General features: G+C 38.0%; 1 protein-coding gene across 3 annotated transcripts in view; it reads left to right on the top strand.

The window, feature by feature from the left end:
• Positions 1–17,741: 17,741 nt before the first annotated feature.
• Positions 17,742–20,543, top strand: part of LOC142348787 (uncharacterized) — a 68,884-nt gene continuing 66,082 nt past the window's right edge. For all 3 annotated transcript variants that reach the window (XM_075400286.1, XM_075400285.1, XM_075400284.1), the window contains exon 1: positions 17,742–18,035. In XM_075400286.1, coding sequence (XP_075256401.1) covers positions 17,837–18,035 — 199 coding nt within the window. In that variant the 5' untranslated portion in view covers positions 17,742–17,836. The remainder of the gene's footprint in view (positions 18,036–20,543) is intronic.

The following is a 20,543-nucleotide window of genomic DNA, read 5'->3' as shown; positions in this document are numbered from 1 at the left end:
TTACAAAACAAAGTAGCAGAAAATGATGAAGGAAAGGCAAACCTGTTTAACCAATACTTCCAAAGTGTTTTAACTTAAAAACAAACAATACAAACGTTGACTTCGGGCCAAATACATTAAAAAAAAATAACTTGCTGCGAAAAACAAGTCACGGAAATACTCAGTTCTCTTAAATCAAAAAAGGCGAAAGGACCGGATCGAATAGGAAACGAGACCCTTAAACAACTTGCAACCACACTGGCTAAATCATTAACTGTCATCATTCAAACCAGCTTCAACAAAGGTGTATGCCCACAATACTGGAAAGAAAGCGAAATAACTCCAATCTACAAAGACGGTGATAAAAGCGATGTAACCAAATATAGACCCATTAACTGCCTCTGTTGCCCGTCGAAAGTCCTAGAAAAAGTCATCGTTGACTGGTTATAGCCAGTAGTAAGGCAAAAACTTCACGACTCTATTTGGATTTAGAGACGGTCGCTCAGCCATTATACAACTTAGCTGCTTCCTCGATAAAGTATACCTGCTCAACGATTCATCGGCAATTGATGAATTAACGGTTTTCTATATAGACTTCGAAAAAGCCTTCGACAAGGTTCCTCACGCTCTCCTGCTTTTGAAAATCCACAAAATGGGAATAGGTGGAACAGCCCTAAAACTAATTGCCAATTATTTAAACAAAAGAAAACAATGCGTGAAAATAAACAACTCAAGATCTGATTTCCGTGATGTCACTAGCGGGTTCCCACAAGGGTCCCTACTGGGTCCTCTACTCTTTTTAATCTACATAAATGACCTCCCCACTGTTGCAAGTGAAAGTTAATGCTTCGGATATATCGATGACTACAAACTTTTAAGCATATCTCATGAACACCTAGAAAGTGACCTAATACGTTAACATAACTGGTGTGTCTCAAACAAAATGAATCTCCATGATGACAAATGTAGTCTGATACATTTCAAAAAACAATCAGTGGTCAAAATGAACGAAGCCGCTGTCAAACCTGTTAAAGTTCAAAAAGACCTTGGTGTCCTAATCTCGAAGGACCTCTTCTGGACAGAAAACTGTAATCAGCGTCGAACTAAATCTCTGAAATCATTGTGGTTCCTCAAGCGTAACATTTCTTTCAAGTCAACGACTAAAGCCAAACTAAACGCATACACAGGATACGTGGTACCCGTCATATCGTACGCATGTGAGGTCTGGTACCCCACCAAAACAGACTTGTAAAACATCGAAAAAATACAGAAAAGTGCAACACAGTGGATTCTAAACAACACAATTCCCTATAAACAAAGACTCAAAGATTTCAACTTACTGCTACTCTCAATATACTTCGAACTCCACAGTCTCCTACTGTTCTGCGCCATCACTGACCACAAGTATGACATAAAAACATCAGACTACATATCACGTAACACCAAAGAACGATCGAGACAAGGCTCCAACTCCAGCTTCAACATTCCCAAAAACAGACTCAAAAGGACCGACGATAACTTCTGGACACGAAGCGGAACACTGCACAACATTCTGAGTAAACATATCGACTTAACAACGAAAGAAAACAGAAAAGCACGAATAACAAAGCAATTTTGGAAATTCTTCGAAAAGTTCAACGAAGCCAATCAATGTACCTGGAGCATACTCTGCCAATGCACGAACTGTAACCAACATTCCAAACTTACTCACTAATAACATAAAGTGTGAAAACCCATGATATATCCCTAAAGACTTCGCTACTACTACTACTACTACTACTACTACTACTACTACTACTACTACTACTACTACTACTACTACTACTACTACTACTACTACTACTACTACTACTACTACTACTACTACTACTACTACTACTGTTTCAACACTTTAATTCCAAATATGAAATAAAGGCACGGTTGGCAACAAATACAAACAAAACAAGAAGAGTTATTTGTTTGGTTATTCTGTGAAGTGCTGTACGACGAAATTGTTGAAGGCATTCTTTGACCCGGTTGCTGCTTTCTCCTGCAATCTGGTGAACGATACTTTTTTTCGTACACAGTCTCCTTCGATTTGACTCATCCACGTTTTCCGTTGCCCCCCAGGAGCGCGTCTAGCTTGGACGTATTGATCGGGCGGGTCCCAATCGAAGGCACTGCGGGCTAATCTTCCTGGTTCCATTCTCTGGATGTGTCCGTACCATTTTATCCGTTTGAGCATGATCATCGTGGATAGTTGGGGCATTCGTGATCTTGACATAATTTCTTCGTTCGTTGCTTTCTCCAGATATGACACACGTAGAATTCTCCGAAGACAACCACAGTGGAAACTCTCAAGTTTTCTCTCCATTAATTTCGAAAGAGTCCAAGTCTCTGAGCTGTACAGCACGGCTGATAAAACGAGTGCTTTGTACAAATTGCACCTGAGGTGCACGCTGAGCTGCTTGCTCTTCCAGAGATTTTGGAAGTAAGCAAACCGTTGTCTACCTTCTGCAAGTTTGCAATTGACTTCCTGCAGGTCTCCATGCTTGAGGCTGACATATGATCCGAGATACCTGAACGCTTCTATGTTTTCAAACCCGTTTCCGAGAACATCTTGTACTTTGCAGGAAAACACGCGTGTGGCAACTGCTTTAGGTTTGCCACAGTATCTCGATTGGTGAACTTTTCGGCCATTGACTGTTTTGAACTCTCTTTCACACTTGTCACAGGTAAGGCTCGCCTCTAGTTGCTCGAACTTTGACTTGTCGACGACATTCTTTGACAAACCGGCTTTGCAGAATCTTGTTTGGAGCACTTTGCGTCCGGTAACTGTACTGAATCGCCGCTGACAATTCTGACTTCTTAAAGACTCTTGGTCAGCCACCACTGACCGACTCTCATTTTCTAGCGACTCTGAATCTGCTACCGCAGATTGTTGTTGTGAAGCTACCAACGCTGGCTTAGCCACCGCTAAGCTTTTCAATCTTAGCTTCCCGCAATCTTGTGTTTCGAACCAGCCCGCTTTCTTTTTCGTTCCCAGCAGCACCTCCGTGCTGATGGTTAGTCGTGACTGGCTAGATGTCTCTGCCAGGAGTTCTAGTTTGCCTTTATGTGTTCCAGTGAGTATCTCCACTTTCCGTTGGATACTAGGCACTGCAACAACATTTGGGCTGTCGCATTTTACGCCCATATTCTTTGTTTTGGCCACATTAATCTTCAGACCAGCGGCTTCCGCAAGGGCCTCGATTCGATGTAGGTTTTCTTGCACCTCACTGTCTGAGACCCCCACGAGAGCAACATCATCAGCAAAATCTAAGTCAGCCACCAATCTCCCAATGTCTAATCCTCCATGCACCGAGTTAGCCAAAATGTAGTTGATGACAAGGCCGAATAGGATTGGGGACCACACATCACCCTGCCTAACGCCCGTTCTGACATCAAATAAGCGTCCTTTCTCACCTTCGGCTTTGACTCGACATTTGAATCCATCATAGCTGTTTCTTATGATGTCTATCAATTTTTGAGGAAGACCATAGTGTTTCATTATCTGGTACATCTGCTCACGTTCGACAGAATCGAATGCCGCTCGAAAGTCTATGAAACAAAAGCTAATATCCAATTGAAACGCCATTGATTTCTCTATTATTTGACGCAGGGCAAAGAGTTGATCGGCGCATCCTCTGCTTTTTCTGAAGCCGCACTGCTCTTCCCTTAAGACGCGATCCACTGAATCTTTGCATCGATTGAGAATAACGGAAGCGAACACTTTGCCTGGTACTGACAATAGAGAGATCCCTCGGTGGTTCGAACACTCTGACCTCTTTCCTTTACTCTTGTATAATGGGACAATTTCTGCTACCTTCCAGTCATCGGGCAGAACTTCCGTCGACCAATACTTATCTATGATGTCCCAGAGCCACTCGACAATACCCTTGTGTGCTTTCAACATCTCACAGGAAATGTTATCGGGTCCACTTGCCTTGCCATTCTTCAACCTGCGGACAGCTTCAAGCACTTCTTCAAGTCGAATTGGGCTCAGGTCAATCGACAAGCTTTCAGCTGCTTCTTCGGGATCCAATCTCGTACTGCAACTGGATGTTGAGGGATTCAGGAGTTGACTAAAATGTTCCGTCCAGCGTTCAAGTCGTTCCTCTTTCGTCCGTAAGTTGACGCCAGTGCTTGAAACTAATTTGGTCAACTGGGGACTCCAGTTTCGGCAAATCTGCTGTGATGCCCCAAAAACCTCCTTCAAGTTGCCTCTGTCCGCAAAGCTCTGCACTTCTTGGCCTTTGCGTTCAATCCATGCCCGTTTGTCTGCACGTAGAGCTTTTCTGACTTCCTTACAGCAGTTTGTGAACTCTAACAACGCCACCGCGCTGCTGTGTTTCTTCAACTGTAGATCAGCTTGTTTCCGGATAAGTTCCAGAGAATCTGGAGAAATCCAAGTTTTGTTCACTCGCTTGTCCGGAAGGAGGCATTTCACTGCTGCTTGGTTCAGGGCTTTTCGAAAATTGTCCCAAGACTGCTCTGTATTCTCGAAATCGCCGCTCTTATCCAGATGTAACTTGACCTCCTGCGTGAATAAGTCACGCGTTGTTTCATCTTGCAGCTTTGCAGAACTGATTCTGGGCGTGAAACATGGCTTTTTAGACAAAATTTTCATAGATACTTCCGCAATGACCAGTTCATGATCGGTAATTGTGGTTTTCCCTCTTCTGGTCCTCACATTCGTCAGACATCCTCTGTATCTCTCTGCAAACAGAATGTGATCCAGCATCTTTTTTCAACAACTCGGATCGGGAGGGTTGTAGGTGTACCGATGCACTTGTCGATGCTGGAACCATGTACCACCTACGAGCAATTTGTGTGAAGTGCAAAATGATAACAAATTTTCCGAGTTTTCTTTTTCTTCACCCATTCCAAACGGGCCTCTGCAGCTCATGGTGTCATTCAACTGGTGTCCAGGCTCTGCATTGTGGTCACCGATGACACAAATACGCTCCCTATGTTTGAAGCTGGAAACTAGGTCTGAAAGTTGACTTCAAAACAAATCCTTCTCTTGGAGACTAGCTTCATTCGTAGGTGCGTAGCAGACAACAACAGCTAAATTGGCTCTCCTCCGAGCCGCGAAGTTGACGTAGCAAATACGTTCACTTAGAGCCACTTGTTCTACGATGCTGTTTATCAATGACTTCTTTACAGCAACGCCCACTCCTCCTTGTCTCGACTTTACACCAGACAACCACGAGTCAGACAGGTAGAGCTTGTGGTCTCCGAGATCAATTTCTTGCTCCTGCAATCTCGTCTCCTGCACTCCCAGAATATCCAACTTGTATTGCGCCAGATCCATTTTCAAAACCTCTAAAGATCCGGCTTGGGTCAGTGTTCTGACGTTTAAAGTTGCAATTCTGAGTTGGTTCCTCGGGAGATTCTTAGCACCCCTTACCCGGGACTCGGGGCCATGGTTGAATGTACTCATTGCTTTGGTGTTTGAAGGCTGAGATACGACTAGTTGCGCCACAAACTAGAAGACCAGTGCCTCATTAGCTCGACCATGTGAGCGGAGAGCCGCAGCACATGACCTACCCCCAGGGGACACCACGTGGAGGTGAGGTTGGATTTTGTCCCCCTCTAATACTACTACTACTACTACTACTACTACTACTACTACTACTACTACTACTACTACTACTACTACCACTACTACTACTATTACTACTACTACTACTACTACTACTACTACTACTACTACTACTACTACTACTACTACTACTACTACTACTACTACTACTACTACTAATAATATTTACTGAGTGATAAGATGCAGAGAAATAATTGTCAATTAAAACGTTATCGAACAATCGTCAGGTTTAAAAACTAAATGAAATCTTTTACAAAGCATATAAACTTGTCTTTGACTCTAATTCTAAAAAATGAGTTAAAATAACATCGATTTTTTGAAATTATTTACAGTTAAAATCACATTTACATTTTATTTACACTTACTACACTAAAATCTATTCAAATTTTATTCCGGAGTTTTTGAAAAACCCGGGTATAATGCTTTCTATTCTTTTAAAAGGATTTTCATATTCATTCTTATCTGTTGTTGTTTTTTACTTTTTGGGGTTGACAAAATTTCAAATTAACATGTACTAGAATAATTTTTGAATTTCGAAAGTAATTTTTTTGTATTTGAACTAATATTTCAATATCAATTCCCGCCCCCGGTACTCATCGCGCGTATTTAATTGCTGTTTCAGCTTTTTGATGCAGATCGCTTCTATTGTCATTAGTTTTCGTTTTTATTTTCAACCCTCGCTTCATTTTCAACCCCGCGACACGCATCAAGAATCTCCCAACCATTATTATGCGCTGAACCACAAAATTCAACGAGTTGGTGTCACAAAGGGGAGTCCATCTTTTGATGCTTCAAAATTCTCGGGGTAACATTTTGGCTGGTGTGGCCAACATAGATGGAACTGCATCCATTACATGTAACTTTATATACCACGTGGGATTTCAAATTCTTATCATCAGATGATTTCTGTTTGGGCAAGCAAGTTCTTCGCTTCCTATTGAAAAAATGATTTGAATATCACACAATTTTTTCTGTCTACTTGCAAAGTTCTGAGTGATATTTCCTCTGTATTGAACAAAAAACCTCGGTTTAGGCTCCTTATTGTTAATACTTTTAACTTTTATGATTTTGTTATCCTTAATGATATCCTTATTATTATAGTTTTTCAAAAAGTCTAATTGATATTTACAGTTTGATAGTTTATTTAAAGATTTTACATAGTTTAGGGTTTTTTTAAGCAGTTGTTTTGCCTAAGAAGGTATCTGGGCCATGGTTGTGCTAGTAATTTGCACATCAAAAGACTTTGCTCAAGGACAGGGGGCCATAAAGCCCTTTTCTTCAGGAGCTACACTCTCGTTCTATGCTGATTCTACCAGTCTTACCTTTGCTCTTGCCTTCCTCTGTTGTTTTCCGAGGTTCTTCAATTTTCCATTTTTGAGCAGAGTTTTTAGGTTTCCGGGGTGGCGCAGGACAATCTCCAGTGATTTGATCTAAAGTGCCAGTTCCTCGTGGAGCACACTGTAGTCTCCTAGCTTTGTCATTCCCTTTCGTTTTGATATCAGTTGCTTTGTCACCCTCAGAAGCAGTATCGCAGTGCTCAACAACACCTAGAAAACATCAGGTGTTCCAGTGCGCTGACAGTATACCAGCGCTTTAAACTTGTTGTTTTATCGTAGTCAAGTAATTTTTTAGCTCTCGTACACTACTTGGTCTGTAGTTATTCGATATGTGGCATGATATGCTGTTGTCAGTCTTTTTTCAGTCAAAGCCTGGCAAGAAAGATCTCCACATTAGTTCGACTGATATATTTGTCATATTATAGTTTTTATTTAGATAATAGGATTCTAGACTATTCGTTTAAATAGGAATTATTCAGCGCTTACTGCAGTCTTCGGACTGTATTTGTTTGTCCCAAGGAATGACGGCTTTATCCCCGCCGCCTCCACCATCCGATCTGCCATGCATTGTGTGCATCGAATTATGTAAAGAACAAGAACGCGTTGTCTGCTTTCGATGTAAATCTAATTTTGTTCATGGATCATGCCTTGGTATTTCTCAGACAACAAATTGCATTGGAATGATGTTTTGGTCTTGTCCGAGTTGTTTGCCAACTTTTACAACAGAGTTATCAGCGCTTGATCGAATATCAGAAATTGGACTGACAGCAGGAGTTGGCTCTTATTAAATTTACGCTGGGGAGGTTGATGTATCTTTTGGTTTGTATACACCGTCAACCAAATACTAATGTACTTGTCCTTATCAGTGAGCTAAACTAGTTCTTTGAGGAGAAAACGCTTTTGCCTAAAAACACTTATTGTAGGCGATATCAAAATTTCTATGCTGCTATCAAACGATGCGTCAAGAAAATGGATATCTTTTTTGGATGAATTTGGTTTGCAACGGCATGTTACTCTGCATACTCACAAAAAAGCGGAATTTTAGACCAGGTCATTACATCCGAGGAGGTTGAAGCAACAGAAACTCTTGTAAATTTCGTTACAAACTCTGATCATGGAGATGTGCACTTTGATCTTCTGCAAAAGCCAAAGAATTTAGCTGTAAGGAAGGCCTCTAGCAGAAATTGGCGAAAACTTGACGTGGCAGAGTTTGCAGAAAATACTGTTGCTCCGATCAACAAAGATAATCCTGTAAATGTTCGGTTTAGGCTCCTTATTGCTAATACTTTTAACTTTTTTATGATTTTTTATTGGAGGACCACTAATTTGGATATCGATTTTCAATCCAGATCTCTTGATTTTTCTTCAGTGCTACATCAAAGCACTGCCAGTCACTGTTCGCTTTAAAACTCCTATGCACAGTGCCTGGAATCACATTTTTTTATGTTGTAACGGTGCACGGCTACGGAAATTTAGAATTATTTGGTATCGGTTGATTTTTGATACCAATGACAGCTAATTTTCCTATCTTTGTACCTTTTCCTTCACAAAAAAAACATCCAAACAATTTACTGCATGGTCTTATACTCTGTGTCAGTGATTCTTCAGCTCGTCACTGGAGTACAATTCTATAAGCGCCTTTTCAATTGCCTCCTCAACCGGTACATTTTTGTATAAACGTTTAACATCGAGAGATATAACTAGCTCATCTTCATCCAATTTGGTGGCCTCTAGAGCAGTTCTGGCATCTTTTGAGTTAGTCTCAATAATTGCACCTCGTAACCTCTCGAAAAAGGGAGCGAAAAAATTATTTAGGTTCTGGTAACGGCTTCCGGGTATTGACAGAACAGGCCGAAGTGGCGTACCGCTCTTATGTACTTTGTCAAGTCCATAAAGCCTGGCCGGTTGCATTTCAGTTGTCCTGAGCCTGTGATTAATCTGTTCACTTATCTTTCCCTGTTTCATTAGTTGATGCAAACTGCTGTTTATCAGTTTCTCCGTTTTACTGTTATATCATGAATTTCTCCATTGCGCGGCTCAAATTGAGTGGAACTGAGAACTTCATTTAGTTTATTCAAGTATATTGTCTGTTTCATAACACAAAAACCGCAACTTCTATCAACTGGTACAGCTAGTAGTTTTTGATCTTTCAAAAAATCTTTACAGTTTGATAGTTTATTTAAAGATTTTACATAGTTTAGGATTTTTCTAAGAGGTCGTTTTGCCTGAGAATGTATCTGGGCGATGGTTGCGGTAGAAATTTGCACATCAAAAGACTTTGCTCAAGGACAGGGGCAATAAAGCCCTATTCTTCAGGATCTACACTCTCGTTCTCTGCTCATTACACCATTTTCCTTTTTTGAGCAGAGTTTTCAGGTTTCTTGGTTGGCGCAGGACAATCTCCAGTGATTTGATCTAAAGTGCCAGTTCTTCGTGGAGCACACTGTAGTCTCCTAGCTTTGTTTTTCCCTTCCGTTGTGATATCAGTTGCTTTGTCACACACAGAACCAGTATCCCAGTGCTCAACAACCCCCAGAAAAAATCAGGTGTTCCAGTGCGCTGACAGCATACCAGCGCTTTAAACTTGTTGTTATTCGTGGTCAAAAAATTTGTTAGCTCTTGTACACTACTTGGTCGGTAGTTATATGCTGTTGTTAATTAGATCATGCCACACAACAATGTCGGTGCTGAGTGATAAGAAGCCGGACATTGTTTTGGTAGCCCCAAATACTGGGAATTTCAGATTCCGGCGGAAGAACTCGTATCTGGGACAAACATCTTGATTTGAATTTTCCTAGTTTTTGGCGTGAGGTTTCTCCGCATATGCTTGACTTATTCAATTAGCTTAGTTATTCGAAGAACTTTTTCCTGCACGTTCTTTTCTCAGTCAAAATTTGGCGCAAAAACTCTCCGCATTTGTTCGACTGATTTATTTGTCTTATTATAGTTTTTATTTAGATAATAGGATTTTAGACTATTCGTTTAATTAGGAATTATTCAGCGCTTACTGCAGTCTTCGGACTGTATTTGTTTGTCCCAAGGAATGATGGCTTTATCCCCGCCGCTTCCACCATCCGATCCGCCATGCATTGTGTGCATCGAATTATGTAAAGAACAAGAACGCGTTGTCTGCTTTCGATGTAAATCTAATTTTGTTCATGGATCATGCCTTGGTATTTCTCAGACAACAAATTGCATTGGAATGATGTTTTGGTCTTGTCCGAGTTGTTTGCCAACTTTTACAACAGAGTTATCAGCGCTTGATCGAATATCAGAAATTGGACTGTCAGTAGGAGTTGGCTCTTATTAAATTTACGCTGGGGAGGTTGATGTATCTTTTGGTTTGTATATACCGTCGACCAAACACTAATGTACGTGTCCTTATCAGTGAGCTAAACTAGTTCTTTGAGGAGAAGCCGCTTTTGCCTAAAAAACACTTATTGTAGGCGATATCAAAATTTCTATGCTGCTATCAAACGATGCGTCAAGAAAATGGATATCTTTTTTGGAGTAATTTGGTTTGCAACGGCATGTTACTCTGCATACTCACAAAAAAGCGGAATTTTACAACAGAGTTTTCAGCGGTTGATCGAATATCTGCTCTTGAAGTTAAGTTAGAGAACGTAGACTCGCTGATTTCTGAAAGTCAATCACTGAAGCTGGAAGTAATTTCCCTGAAGAAACCGGAATACCCGTATCTTAGAGCTGCTTTCAGAAATCGAACTGACAGTACTGCTAGTGATTGTAAATCAAAGAAACGGAAAGCTGAGGGCAATCAAAACTTGCAAGCCGACAAGGAGCCTCAAAACAAAAAAGCAAAGTTTTCAAGGCGGGCACAAATATTTACCATCAGACGACAGTCAGTGAAATTAAAATACCACGCGAAAGACGGCATCTTTACACTGGTCTTTTATGCAACTCTGTCTTTATGGAAGATATTAGAGATTATTGTGAGAACAATAGAATTGATCTACTGTGTATCCGTGAAAAATCCAGGGAAGAATATCGTCTGAAATCTTTCCAGTGTGTATTCAAAATCGACAATGATCAAGTTGAATCTCCCCATTTCTGGCCCGGAAATGTATCATTTTCACAATTTTATTTAAGTCAGAAAGCGAAGGAGGGGCTGACCTCCTTTGATTCCTGACTATCTAATTTGAAATCTGTCAATAACCGTGTAAAAGTATGTTTACATAATGTAAGATCGGTAGAAAACAAGACCTCGCAAATATGAAAACATATTGAAGCTAATGACTTTAACCTCATTATTTTGACAGAAACTTGGATGAAATATAACGCAAATGATGAGTTCTATCTCCTGCAGTGTTGCACATGTGGCTATGCTTGAAAAAGAAAAGAAAAAAGTGGCGGAGGATTAGCAGTGTTCTATGATGGATCTTTACGTGTCGATAAATTTTCAAATAAATGCTGTACGAAAGCGGAGTTGGCTCTTCTTGAATTTACGCTGGGAACGTTGATGTATCTTTTGGTTTGTATATACCGTCGACCAAATACTAATGTACGTGTCTTTATAAGTGAGTTAACCTATTTCTTTGAGGAGAAACCGCTTTTGCCCGGAAAAAAACACTTATTGTAGGCGATATCAATATTTCTAAGCTGATATCAAACGATACGTCAAGAAAATGAATATCTTTTTTAGATGAATTTTGTTTTTAACAGCAAGTTACTGTGCCTACTCACAAAAAACTGGATTTTTAGACCAGGTCATTACATCCGAGGATGTTGAAGCAACAGAAACTCTTGTAAATTTCGTTACAAACTCTGATCATGGAGATGTGCACTTTGATCTTCTGCAAAAGCCAAAGAATTTAGCTGTAGAGAAGGCCTAGCAGAAATTGGCAAAATTTTGACGTGGCAGCGTTTGCAGAAAATATTAATGCTCCGATCAACAGAGATAATCCTGAAATTGTTCGGGACAGTGTTTTTATGAACGAAATTAGCTATGATGATGAGAACCATCCTCAGAAAACTAAATATATGAGAAACCACACGTGCCCTTTCTTTGACGACGAGCTAAAAGCGAAGAAAATATTGAGAAGAAAGTCTGAGAAAGCTTACCGAAAGCATGGAAATTCACAAGCGAAAAGCCGGTTTCTTAATTCAGTTTTGGATTCATTTTGAGCTCTGTACCAAAAAGAAAAGTGAATATCTCCAACAAGGTGTCGCTAGTGAAAATAAGCGTGTTAACTATTCTATGCTGCAGCTTGGGAAAAAAATATTGTCCCGCGGCAGTCACTAGGGGAGCCTGAATGTCTAGCAAAAAAGTTTAATGCTTTCTTTGTTAAAAAAAGAGAAGCCGTATCAGTTTCAATACCTCTAACGAACGGTCTAGAATTGAATGATTCACATAGAACCACTCTGGACGATTTTCAAGTTTTCACATTGAGATATTTGCAATTACTTCTACCAAAAATTTCCAACAGTACGGCACCGAGTGATGTAATACCAACGAGGTTATGTAAAATTGTTTTGATTAAATGTCTGAACTACTTCATTGCGTTAATCAATTTAACTCCAGACAGGATACTTTCTAAATCAGTTCAGACAAAGAGTCGCTCATGAAGAAATTTAACCTTAATCTTGAGCTGTTGTCAATTTATCGCCCTGTGACAAATATAAGATTCCTGTCAAAAGTTACTGAAAGAGTTGTTTTGAGCAAATAAATTTTTGTCTGGAATCCATTAATCTCATGAGCAAGTATCAGTGCTTTTTGTTGCTCGTTTTCATCGGAGACGGCTTTACTGGAAATCTTCAATGATCTTCTTTGCTGTCTACACGATTTGCGCTCCGTGATGTATATTGGATTAGACTTGTCCGAAGCGTTTGATATTATTGATCATCGGTTTTTAATTGAGATATTAGCGAAAAAGATTGGTTTGCAATCGGTGGTGTTACTGTTTATTGTTTATTAAAAATTATCCTTTGCATCGTTCGCAACAAGTTATCATAAATGCATGTCTTTCTGGTGCTGTTAAAGTTAATACGGGTGTGCCACAAGGGTCGGCTATTGGTCCTTTACTTTTTGCTGTTTCATGCTGCCTTTAGAAGAAAAGCTGAGGAACTGGGAAAAAAAACTATCATTTCTACGCAGATAATACCGTTCTTTGTTTTGTATTTGTTCGACCCTCAGTCAATGCATGTTTGATGATATTCTGACCTCGATTCAACGTTGGTTCAGCAATGCAAAATTGAAATTGAATGCGGATAAGAGTGAGTGTATGATCATTACGAAACGTAAAATGTAAAATTGTCAAACATGGTTTTTTACATCTGCCAGAAGATTGTGGCTACACTGAACAGGCAAAAGTTTTAGGTTGTTAGATTGATTGTCAACTTACTCTGCAACGACAGGTCAACTTTGTTTGTTCGAATTCATTTTATTCTCTCCGTAAAGTGTGGTCAATTCGCAATCAAGTTGAAACATCAGTCACAAAATTACAGATAATAATAATGTCTCCAGCTCAATTGATCTTTCAATTGTCACCGTCAACACCAACCTCATCGTACCTGAAGCAGCTGCACTGTTTGCCAATTAGGCAGCGCATTGTTTTCAAAATCCTATTTTATGGGCATCGCTTTATATATCAGCCTGGCAATTTCCCACTATATGTATCGGAAATAAAGAAACAAAACACATTGGCTACGAAGTTTCATTATTTTCACGGATTAATTGTTCTCAAAGTTCGCTCCAACTTTGGAAGACGTTCGTTTTTGCATGCTGTCGCTGTTGAGTGGAATAAACTCTCATTTGATCTTAAACTAATATCATCTGAAATTTTTTTCAGGCGAAAACTCAAAACTTATCTGTTTTAATTTTCCTGCACTGTTGCGATTTTCAATGGTGCTCAAACCATAATAAGAATTAAAAAATTCTAATTTATATTTTCTGAAGCAGATTGAACAACTTTTGCAATGTGCTGTCAAGAAAGATCGACAAAACAATTTCCTGCCAGGGTGATACCAAAACCTGGCAATCGTCTACAACAGCGAAAACGGTTCTCCTGGAAAATTGAAGAGCTGCGGATTTCATGTACTCAACTGCAATTGATTGTTTTCTAGAACACTTTAAAAATCAGAAGTTCATTCCATGATTGGATAAATCAATGTAAAATCTTCAGTAGGTTGTTCAAGCTTACTAACTTGCTGCCATTGTAAGCATACCAGTTTTGGGTTATGCTCGAGTTGCAAATAAAATCAATTATTAGGAGTATGGCGATAACTTTTATTGTAATAGAAATGGGTTCTCTTTTCGTGTTGCCTTCTTGTAATTGCAATCAAATGCTGGCTAGTATTATGTACTGAGTTTTTTTTGGTAGCGCCATAAGCAGACGGAGACGGCATTGAAAGTATAGCATATTCAGTTGCAATATTTTGGCCAAGGAAATGTGGGCTACTGTATCCGAGAAACCGCCAGTCATTTTCAATGCACTTTTTGATGCAATTCTCAATATTACGGCAAAAGAGTTGTCCGACGTCTAACACCAGTGTCTAAAATCAGGGGTTTTGATGAATGGTATGAGGCGGCAAGCGCTGCATGCTTCCTAATGTTTTCCAGTAGCGATTTCGATGGCTATTTTGATCGCAGTTTTTTTTAAACTATTCTGCAATATTGACTGAGTTTTATTTAAACTGGCACAGGTCAGAGATTGTCTCCATTCATGTGTGCCTAACTCTAAGGTACCGTGGTTATCATGGGTTTCCAAGCCGATTTTTCCAATTACCGTTGCGCTGATGTTTTGAGAATCAGAGGACTGTTTGAGATGAATTTGAGTGCGTTGGGGACAAAAAAATTTTTGGGATTGGCTTTAGTATTTCAAATACAATTCTTCCTCTGATTGTATCTCCCCCTGGTGAGAACTCTCCTCTTAGGAACATATTTGCTTTTGTTATTTTTCTGTTTGCATCAACTTAAATTATTGTTTTAAGTCATGCTGCTTTCCAGTTTCTTTAGGAAGTTTGTTTTGCAGGACTTAAAATTTCAATGAAAGCTTTGCCGAGATTTCAATTATTTCACTGTTGAAACCAAATAGTTATTGTTTTGGTCAAAGACCTTTTGTTTATAAATTCAACGAATAAGAAAATTAAGTGCGAAAAAAATTGCTGCGACCAGAACAGAAAAACCTGCAAAGTTGCTTTCGCAGCAAAGGGTTTCAACTTTTTTTTGTCAAAACAGCAAAATTGGATCTCAATTTGTTATTGAGCAAATCAAAATTTTCTCCCCAATGACAAATTGGGAGCATAGGTTAATCTGAACTCTTTCACAAGGAGAGTTGATAACTGGCTCAATCTCTTATTTGAGGTTGACAAAGAAATTCTAAATATCATCAGATAGGACTTCAATGCTAAGAAAGGCGGTTCAGAGGACGGTTTCGGTTTTCACTGTCAGGTTTTCAATACGATCCTCACCTGAGACGTTGGAGATTAAAACAGTAGTCGTCGCTCTCTTCTGCTTTAGATTATGTTGTGTGATGCAGAGGGTACAGTGTGAACAACGGAACCTGGGAGGACGGCCCGTATAACATTCAATCTGCTACAGAGTACGAGAACTTATCAATAAGAGTTGCATCGTAAAAGCTGCCTCCAGCATGCACTTATTCTTTCTAATCTTTGAATTTTTCAAATGCAGTAACAGACTCATTTTTTGGGGGGTGAGGAGCGGGAAAAAAGGAGCATAGGTATAGATGGAAATTATTGTTCGTGCAAAAAATTGAATACCATAAAAAGACCAAATCAACAGCATCATTACAGAAGAATTTTAAGTAACAAATTTGATGAAAATTATTAATCCCAACAGAGTGAAAGAGTTTTAATAGAATTTATTTTGAGGCAGAATTAAGGATGTTTGGTTTCTTGTTTATATAGGGCTGATTACAAGGCACAACTACAGAGTACAAAAATATTTGTGCGGTTAAACTTGATATATAATTACACCAATAAAGACTTCCAGTCAATATTGCACTCATTTTGGGAACTTCTATAACCCTTGAAATCTATAAGAACAACAATCGCTCTGACTTTTCAAGAAAGAAATAGCATTGAAAGCAAATTGTGTCAGGGTAGCTCCACCGTATGAGTGAGCGAAATACTTCACAGCTTCGGGATCAATGTTAAAAATCCGGAGGTTCCTATTACAAGTATCTCAGACCACCATGGCCTGCTTGTTGTATTGAAGTGAATCATATGCTCCTAGACTCATAGAAAGGAACAAAAACAGTAGCAACGAAACTTTTTGAAAATTTTTTTATAAAATGAATATATACCTTTGAAAAGTGCAATTTGTTGTCGGAGATTATTGTTGCTTGGTCTTGATTGTTTTGGGGCAAAGGAAAAGAGAAAACCACTGTCAATAAGAATGAAAGTGTTTTTTGAACAAAGTATGACGCCCTTACATCTTAACGGGCTCAGAGCAGGTTGACCAAACATGCGAATCAAAACCCAATATTTTTTGTGCTCTGATTGATTAATCTTAAACTCATTACTTAGGAAGCAATTTTTTGTGTAAAAGCACTTATAAAATATTGTACTGAATTATAAAATATAGTACTGTAAAAGCACTTATAAAATATTGTACTGAAAATATTGTACTTTGTTTGTGTTTTTTTATTTATTTTATAACTTTGGTTCGCTTCTATGGCTTAGTCTGAGCAAATACAGGTCTTTTCATAATAATTGTTTTTTTTTAAGTTTATCAAGAATTGTTTCGTTGAATGTTAAGGCTTTTTAAGACGTTTGAAGCAATGAAACGTTTTTAAAATTGTTGGCTGATTTTTGAATTTTGCCTCATAATTTCCTTTTTTTGACTTTTTACCTAGTCCCATTAAGCAAAAGTCCCATGTGCCATTTGGTTAAGAAAATGTTCGTTTGTGTAGCTAAGGATTTATCTGATTGCATTTTGACGTTGCTATCAGGTGCTTTAAAATTTAGATACAGAGTTTTTGAAATTTGAGTGAAATTTTATTTTTTGCTGATTTTGTTGTTCATCTTTTTCTCACAGTCTTTTTAATTGTAGATCTTTTGAACGCTGTAATGAGGCATGGCATTATGTAATTCAGTTAGTAGTTTGGGTACTTAAAGATTTTCTTCAACTCAGTTTTTTATTTTTGATTATCTCTTCATTTGGTTGACAGTTAAGTCAAAAATGTAGATGAGCTCGGGTCGGAACATCATGTGCGAACGCACATTAACGATTCAACCTCCTTGTTATATCTAGCGCGATTGCCATTGAAATTTTACTGCGGAAAAGAACAAACAAAATTTTCCGGTGTTTTGGGTGCTAACTTGACAGGTTGAGGTCCCAGACCGTCCCAGACGGAAAGTGATTATGTCCAGACTATCGCGCGTTCAAAAAACCTATGTCCATTCTTTCGTTTGTTCATTTTTCTTTCCAGAGCGTGTAAGTTTGAACACACGACGCCCCCCTTGTGCGTACATTTTGGTCTGGACATAGCAATTTTTGATTTGACGTCTCAACCTTGGTTATACTTATATGTATAACCCAAGTTGAGATGCCAGACGAGCTCATTTCGCATTTTTTCTGAGCTATCGTCATCCAAAATTACTAACTTAGTTACGAACTAAAGTTATTAACTATTTTCTTAATTATTTGAAAAGGTTCTAAAAGCTAGCTTACGCTTGCAGGTGGCATTGAAACATACTTGTTTTGTATAAGTTCAATTCAAAAGAATTGTACTTTTAAGTTACTTTTAAAATTTCTGACAAACAATTAAAACCAGATAATACATGAAGAAAAGTAATTGTGATTGTTGAGTAATGTTGAGATTAAAAATAGAGAGAAAATAACAAGCATTTTAATGACTCAGTTATAGACGTTTTTCACAAACTTTTATTGTTCAAATAATACACTAAATAAAACATGTTGCTCAAGAAACATGTGAAAAAAAACTCAACCGTATTTTTATATATTTTGATCGGTCTTGTCTTCTACAAATTGTACAAGGACAGAAAGAATCCTATCTCTTCAACCGTAATATGTACGCAAGTTGCTGCTCCGGAGCCACTGGAAAACCCAAATTCATCGCAATTGCCCAATTTTGACCCGAATGTCAACTCAGGTTTGAGATTTGGTTTGAAAACATACATCTCAATTTTACAAAAAAGGTCCATTTTGCTAGTGATGATTTGGTTCGGGAACCTCGGGTCTCGATGAGAGTAGTTTTGATTTGCTCTGTCTGAACACCCCTGTGTCGGACCCAAATTGGTCTGATAAGAGTGGGGTTGAGTCGTGGACCACAAAACCAAGTAGTAGGGTTATCTTCAAACGCACGCCCAGATTGATACAGGATTTGAATCTTGATAAAGTTTTATAATTTTGCCAAATGAAATTCACAAGGCCACTTTTTGAGCCTTTTGCGAGGCAAAAAAGGACATGGCAACCTTATATTGCCAATTTACGATCTAAATACGGTGGTGAGATATAATTCTTAAGACAAAAGATTTCAAAATCATATACCACAGTCCGAAACCGACGGTTATCTTGCAGTGCTTTGCATAAATCTTTCAAGACTCTTGCAAGATTATACATATTCATATCAGAGTTCTGCATGAATTTCGCAGAATCTTCCACGATAACTGTCTTTTGTCATGAATCTTGCAAGATAACTTTCTTGTGACTGGGGCGTAGCAGGATAAACGTTTTTGACAAGAACTTTGCAAGGTAACTTTTTGACAAGACGATAGCATTTGATTTTTCCAGGTAATCTTTTTTGTCACAAGAATCTTGCAAAATTAACATATTTGACAAGAATCTTGCTAAATACCAATAATGGACAAGAATCTTGCAAGATAACCGCATTTGATAAGAATCTCGCTAGATAACAGTATTAGACAAGAATCTTGCAAGATGAATGTAAGTTAAAAAATCTTCCAAGATAACCGTATTTTGCAAAAATCTTTCAAGACAACAACTTTTGACGAGAATTTTGCAAGATGATTATTTTTGGGCAACAATCTTGCAAGATAACCTTTTGAGAAGAATCCTGCTGTATAACAGTGAAAGACAAGAATGTTGAAAGATAACTGCATTTGACAAGAATCTTGCAAGCTAAACTTATTTGACAAGCATCTTCTAAAATAACCGTATTTGACGTGATCATTGCAAGTCCTTTTTGACAACAATCTTGCTAGACAACTGCGTTTGACAAGAATTTTCCAAGATAAGCGTAAATGAAAAGAATCTTAAAAGATAAGAGTAATTGAGAAGAATCTTGCAGGATAATTTTTTATCAGAATCTTGCAAGCTAAACTTATTTGACAAGCATCTTCTAAAATAACCGTATTTGACGTGATCATTGCAAGTCCTTTTTGACAACAATCTTGCTAGACAACTGCGTTTGACAAGAATCTTCCAAGATAAGCGTAAATGAAAAGAATCTTAAAAGATAAGAGTAATTGAGAAGAATCTTGCAGGATAATTTTTTATCAGAATCTTGCAAGATAATCTTTTATCAAGAATTTTGCAAGACAACCGCATTTGACAAGAAATTTGCGAGATAACTGTAATTGACAAGAATCTTGCAAAATAACATTATATGATGAACGTTTTCTAAAATTACATCATTTGACAAGAATATTGCAAGAAAAATATTGCAAGAATAATATTGCAAGAATATTGCAAGATTGCAAGAAAGTATTGCAGCAATTGACAAGAATATTTCTTCTTCTTCTTCTTCGATCTTGAAGAGGAAGAAGAAGAAGAAGAAGAAGAAGAAGAAGAATTTATTTCTGTGATACAAGAAAAATAATAATACTAGCAACACAAAGTCTTATACATTATATATACCGACTACCTGGGTCATCACTTCTGAGTAGTCATACAAGGATCATATATGGTATCATACAAATCATAACGTATATCCTATTACGATCCTTGTATGACTACTAGGAAATCATACATGACTACTAGGAAATAATATATGAATCTCGTATGACTACAAAGAAATCATATATGATCCTAGTATGAATACCAAGAATCATACATCTATTTTTCATAAATTTTTAAACCATTTATGTCTTTTCAAAATTTCATTCAGCTAGGGCTCAGTTATGTGATTCCCCGGCATCACTTTGTGATCCGCCAAACGTACAACATCATTTGCAAAGTTGGGAACGCAATTAGTGATTAGGTTATGATATTCTCTGAAGCCAGCTTATACCTATAAATGCTCATTTATGAAAAAAAATATTTGGAAAAATTTTTGCTGATAAATTCAAATTCGTTTTCTGAATGTATTTAAGTTGGAAAATTATTCTTTTCGCCCAAACAAAGAATCAAAAGTGGAATGCAAATGCGATATAATAAATTATTATGTCCTCTGACTACATTATACGGGAATTTGTGAAACCAATCAATGTTTTATGTGTCATATCGAACCTTGTATGATTTCCAGGAAATTTTTTCAACATCAAAAGAAAATGAAAGATATACAGTTTTTAGGCTTTGATTTTTTATGTATGATCCCTGTATGATTTCTAAGAAATCATATATGAACCTTGTATGTCTACTAAGAAATCATACAAATCATATATGACCTTGTATGAATACTAGGAACCATATATGACCT

Source organism: Convolutriloba macropyga, chromosome 10 (genome assembly GCF_964194025.1).
Source record: "Convolutriloba macropyga chromosome 10, txConMacr16.3, whole genome shotgun sequence".
In the NCBI taxonomy this organism is placed as follows: domain Eukaryota; kingdom Metazoa; phylum Xenacoelomorpha; order Acoela; family Convolutidae; genus Convolutriloba; species Convolutriloba macropyga.
The sequence above is the reverse complement of the archived record's forward strand: the minus strand, read 5'-3'. Positions and strand labels throughout refer to the sequence as shown.